Raw genomic sequence first — 6000 nt, 5'->3', positions numbered from 1 at the left:
ACCCCCCCCCCCCCCTTCGTTATAACGCCCCCCCTCTCTCTGCTACCCCCCCTCTCTCTACACCCTGCCACATCCTCCCTTTCCCTATACCCCCCCTCTCTCTGCTACCCCCCCTCTCCACCCCCCACATCCCCCCCCTCTCTATACCCCCCCTCTCTCTGCTACCCCCCCCTCTCCACCCCCCTAAAACTCCCCTCTATCTATACCCCCCTCTCTCTCTAATACCTCCCCCCCTCCTCTCCACCCCCCTGAAACCCCCCTCTCTCTATAGCCCCCCCCCCCCGTCTCCACCACCACCACCACGAGCCGCCCGCTGCCACATTGGGGCGGCGTGCTTTGATTTAAGGCTGAGCTGCCTGAGCGACATTGGATTGTGGGGGTGGAGGGGAGGGGCTGATGTGGGGAGTGGAGGGGAGGGGCTTGTGTGGCGGTGGGGGGGGGTGATGGGTGGGGGTTCACCGGGGGTAGCGCATCGGATGAGCGCGCTGCGTTACGAACCCGGCGAACCTGGGTTCGATTCCCGCTCACGGCTACCAACATCGGTGACGATTATCTGAACCGGTCATGGACCAAATGAGTACCTGGCGCGTTGCCTGCACGTCGCCACTGGGGATACAAAGGCGGTCGGGCGTGCGAGTTGCAGGCCACCCACTCCCTCGTGTGCCATGCCGGCCTTCATAGGTGCTCGCTACTCGCGAACTGCACTTGCCCCGACAGCCTGTTAAAGGCTATCCGGGCGATCTTTGTATGTTTGTGGGGGGGGGGGGGGGGAGGGGGATGAGGAGTGGGGGCTGCGTGTGAGCGCATCTTGACGGATGGAGGGAGGCGGCACGCAATATCAGGGGTGGGAGGGAGTGGAGGATGCTGTAGGAGGAGGAGGTGGTGGTGGTGGTGGTAGCGGCGGCGACGGATGATGCTGCTGCTGCTGCTCCTACCTCTGCTGCTACTGCTGCGTTGAGGAGGAGCGCCGATGGGAGCAAGACACTACTAACTGCTGCATCTGCACCTACAGCATCATCGTCATCACTAGCAGCAGCAGCATCAACAGCAGTAGCAGCAGAAGCAAACAGCAAGCCACAGCAGCAGCAGCAGCAGCCAAGAGAAAGAGGTGGAGCATTCCTGCATCACGTCTCGCTCCCCTCCGTCACCGCATGGGGAGGAGGGATTGGGCTGGCGGTTCGCGGCGCACGAGGTTGGAGGATCTGGAGGAGGAGGTGGTGGTGGTGGTGGCGGTGGTGGCAGAAGAGGAGGAGGAAGATTCGGCTTCACGGATCTGCGATGCGTGTCCTTGTCGGCTGAGCCGTGCCGCTGGGCCGCTTTCTCGGCCGCTTCGCAGCAGATGACAATGCGTCTGTGTGCACTGCTGCTGCTGCCACTGCTCGTGATCATGGGGTCCCCGCTGGCGAGACGAGCGGCCAAGAGCGCGCCTAACCGGACCTACAAGACGGCTCGACCCCTGCCCGCGCCACCATCACCATCATCATCGTCCTCGTCATCATTACCATCGTCGTCGTCGTCATCATCATCATTGTCGTCGGGAGCGGCGTCGTCATTGGCATCGTCTAAATCGTCGTCGGCTTCATCGTCGGCAGATTCATCGGCGCCGTTATCGTCCTCGTTAATATCGTCGTCATCGTCGTCTTCATCGTCCGCAAGCGGAAGGAACTACTGCCTCGGCTACTTCGACGTGATGGGCCTCTGGGACCCGCCGTTCAGCTGCAACTCGACCGAGTATCGCTTCTGCTGCGGCACCTGTAGCATGCGCTACTGCTGCAACGTCTTCGGCTCGCAGCTGAACCAGTCGGTGTGCCACAACTACAAGACGCCCAATTGGGCGTCGCCCACCGCCAACCAGATGCCCACCGTGGACCCCGATTCCAAGTACGACCCCGCCATGGACCGCACCAATCTCGTGGTCTACGTCGTGTTCGGAGTCATCGCCCTGGCGCTGCTGTCCGCGGTGCTGGCCAAAGTGGTGCTCAGGAGAGTGACACGCGCCGCCAGGGATATTATAATGCCCAAGTAAGTTGCGGTTCGTGTGGCGTTGCGTGGACGAGCGGGCGGGTTTTTTTTTTTTTTTTTTTTTTGTTGTTGCTTTGCCGATGACCGGTAACGGCGGTCTCAAGATCGGCCTCTGTGGAGGAGGTGGAAAAGGAGGCTCGCGGGCAGTGCCAGGCTAGGTGCGCTGTGAGGCTACTGGGCAGTTGGAGGCAGTCGTCCTCCAACAACGACGGATGGCCAAGTAGCGACGCTCGCAACAACGAGCGGAGCGCCGGGGAGATAGTGGGGAAGCCCAGCTGGTGCATCGGCCAGTCATCTCAGCCGGTCCAGCCACGGCACCTGGGTCTGACCCGTGACCTTCCTGTCAGACAGCCTTCGGCACGTCACGTGGTCTCAGGGTGCACCTAGCCTGGCACAAGCGTCGTGGCGACGACGCCGACACTTCGAGGCGAACGGCGGCTGTTGTTCTGGGTTGTGGTTTATACGATCGGTGGCGGTGAGCGCAACTGCGGCTTGCGGAACCCGGCGACCCGAGTTCGACTCTCGCTCACGGCTCAAACGTAACTGAAGGAGATCTGAATCCGTTCGTGGGCCTCCTCGCCTAGGTCGACTCAGCCTTAAATGAGAAGCCGATGCGGTGTGTAACACATCCAGCTCCGTGGGAGACAAAGGCGGCCGGGCGTGGAACCGGCCACACCAACCGCCTCGTGTTCCGTGTCGGCCCTCGTTCGCTTAACAGCACTTGCCCCGACAGTCCGTGAAGGCTGCACGGGGTGTCTTTGTCCTGTGTCTGAGAGCGCCCTTGCAGTGAGCGTGTTCCTTGATTCATGCATTTACCATCATCATCATTCGCCATAGCCTATCCACTGCTGGATGAAGGCCTCACCAAGCCGCCGCCGCCGCCGCCGCTATCCCGTCACCGCTACGCAGCAATCCATGCAGGCAACTGGGGAAGAAACCCAATTCGCCGCTCCATCTCCCCGTCTGTCGATAGCCATTGCATCGTTTTTTTAGCTGGGTCGCGTGCGGTGTTCAGTTCCAGGGAATCGTCGCGACACCCGGCCACATCCAACCTCCGGCCTTCCTTTTGTCCTCACGAATTTGTATCAACCTGCTCACGGGATTCCGGGATTAATACTTTTTGGGGGTGAAAAGCTAGAGGATTATTATTGGATAGGCGTAACGTGTACTCTAGTGGTAGTGCCTTACGCCGATAATTGTTACCAGCCCCCCCCCCCCCTCAACCCACCCTGATAAGTCAACCTCACAGCGCTCAGGATAAGTCGAGTGAGACATAGAACCCAGTTTACATCTCGTTATAATAACAATAATCTCCGTCCGAGATGATCAGTTGATTAATTCGCTCGCCTGCCCCGTGCAATCTGTCCACCCGTCGTGATGGATGCATTTTTTTTTGCACCTGCGAAGCTTATTCATTTATATGGCCATGCATTCATTCCTCCACTGATTAAGCGACACCGTGCATCGCCCATAGTCTCGTACACACGGCGATACATAAATAAATAATGTCTCTATCCATGTACACGCGTACCGATTTTTCATGTTTTCGCACAAGCGTCCGTTTGTTTGCGTTGCTCATTTTACGTATTCGTTGGGCTACTGATGAACTTGATCTGTGCCCTCCATCCGCACGCGCCAGTAAATCCCTTCGCAACGACGTGTTTCGGTATGCATTCGGTCCTCCGCCGATTATAGATAGATCCACCCCGGTATTCGGTCATTCGCGCATCGGTCAATTCGTCACCCGTTCGTGTGTACGCGTTACTCAAATGCGCAAACTCCTTCATGCGCGCGTCCGTTCGCGCATCCATTAAACACCCCATCAATCCCCTTCACCCTATCCGTGCGTTCATTCGCTCCCCTTTATCCGTCCATATATATTATCATCGTCATCATTATTATTATTATTATTATTCCGCTCACTTATCGATAACTCCATCCATCCCACCCGTCCATCGATTCATCCGTGCGTGCCGCCGCACATCCCATCTCCACGCGCCGATTCCGTTTCATTGCCAATGCGCCACCCCGGTCGATCAGTCTCCTCACCATCAGCCAGTGAGTTGGCTGACTCGTCTCACATCCCCTGTGGGGCCACAGGGCCACGACAAAGCCCTCTCCATCTTAGTTCCACATTTTCATTTATTTGGGTATAGCCCTGTGAGCCATTCGGCTCTTGAATCGGGTGCAACCGCAACAAACAAAAAAACATGAACAAGAAAACATCTTAAAGTGATCATGTGACTGTGCAAAACAGAAAATCCAGGGAAAAAAAAAAACAACAAAATATTCCTGAAATAGCCCCGTGCCTGGCTGCACACTTACGCCTCCGCTCCCCTCGACAGCTTCGTCCGACCCAAACCCTCCACCGGCGTCGACAGATTTGTTCGCCACGTGTGTGGTTTGGGGGGGGGGGGGTGGCGGCGGCCTCCCCGAAAGGCGTCCCTCTGCAGGGCCCTTTCAAGGGATGCGGGTTGTCTGCTTCGCTCCTCGGACGTTGCCTCCGTCGGAACGTCTCCGTTCGTTATCAATCTCCTCGTCACTGCGGACGCTCGTTCAGTTTCCCCGACCCCACCGCACTCTTCATTCGATAAACCGGGATTCTGATTTAAAGCTTTCGTGACTGCAGTAATTCATATTCTTAGCTCTTTCGGTAAAGTCACGTTGAAGGGAAGCAATAAAATAATAAAAAAATATATAAAACAATAAAAATTCTCACGACGTTTCGACCATAACACAAACGGTCATCATCAGGTGTGTTATGGTCGAAACGTCGTGAGAATTTTTATTGTTTAATATATGTGTTTTATTATTTTATTGTTTCCCTTCAACGTGACTTTACCGAAAGAGCTAAGAATATAAACCGGGATTCGTTTGCGCGTTCACCACGCGACTCTCCGTTTACTTGCCCTTCCATCCACGACTCATTATTTTCCTTCCTCCGTCGCCCGTCTCTTCACTCGTTTGCGATCTTATGTATGCACCCTCTCGTTCCGACCATTTATTGGTCCAATTAATCGTCCCGTGCATGCAATCGTTCGTTTCTTCATACATAATTCATACCACCGGCCTCTGACAAATCCATCCCACCCTTCATGCATCATCACATCTTCACCAATTTTCTCATCCATCTATCAATACTTTTGTTAGTTATCGATACAACCTTGCATCCATTTCGTTTTTACCATATCAGCACGCACATACATGCATACATCCATCCATCAATACATCTATTGCATCACGTCCAAAACGTTGTACTCACACATATGTACGTATGTATATGCCCACACCACCACCACCACAGATATTATCACCAACATCACCAACACACCCACCATCACCACCTCCACCATCAGCATCACCAATGCCATCTTCATCACCAGCACCATTCCCACGACCACCATCACAACCAACACAACCGCCATCACCCGCACCACCACCATCAGCGCCGTCAATATCATTAGCATCATCACCACGACCACATCACAACCATCAACACGACCATCACCACCACCAGTAGCACCACCACCACCACCATCGTCACATATCCGGTGACAATGTATTGAGTAGCGCTTCGCAGCAAAATGTCACTGTGGCCTTTCCACGCAGAGATACTGGCCCGCTTTCATGGGAATGTGGAATTTCCGCCACTCTGTTGGCAGAGCAGACCGACACTGGATGATAGCTAACGGAGGATTAGGTGGTGGTGGAGGAGGCGGAACGGGTTAGAGGAGGAACAGGAGAAGGAACACGAGGATGAGAAGGAACAGGAGCAGGAGGAGAAACAGGAGGAGGAATAGCAGGAGGAGGTGGGACAAGAGGAGGAGGAGGAGATGGAGGAGGAGGAACAAGTGGAGGAGGAGATGGAGGAGGAGATGGAGATGGCTGAGGAGGAATAGGAGGAGGAGGAGGAACAGAAGGAGATGGAGGAGGAGGAGGAACTGGAGGAGGAGGAACAGGAGGAGGAGGAACAAGTGG

At 55.4% G+C, this 6000-nt stretch overlaps 1 protein-coding gene across 1 annotated transcript in view; it reads left to right on the top strand.

Moving 5' to 3' along the window:
- The first annotated feature begins 868 nt into the window (after nt 1-868).
- Nucleotides 869-6000, top strand: part of LOC116955077 (uncharacterized) — a 153629-nt gene continuing 148497 nt past the window's right edge. Inside the window, exon 1 of the mRNA XM_032976037.2 lies at nt 869-2022. Within this exon, the coding sequence (XP_032831928.2) occupies nt 1340-2022 (683 nt within the window). The 5' untranslated portion in view covers nt 869-1339. The remainder of the gene's footprint in view (nt 2023-6000) is intronic.

This window comes from Petromyzon marinus, chromosome 58 (assembly GCF_048934315.1).
Source record: "Petromyzon marinus isolate PM22_M1 ecotype Great Lakes invasive population chromosome 58, UKy_Petmar_22M1.pri1.0, whole genome shotgun sequence".
In the NCBI taxonomy this organism is placed as follows: domain Eukaryota; kingdom Metazoa; phylum Chordata; class Hyperoartia; order Petromyzontiformes; family Petromyzontidae; genus Petromyzon; species Petromyzon marinus.
This window is presented reverse-complemented; position numbering and strand designations above follow the sequence as displayed.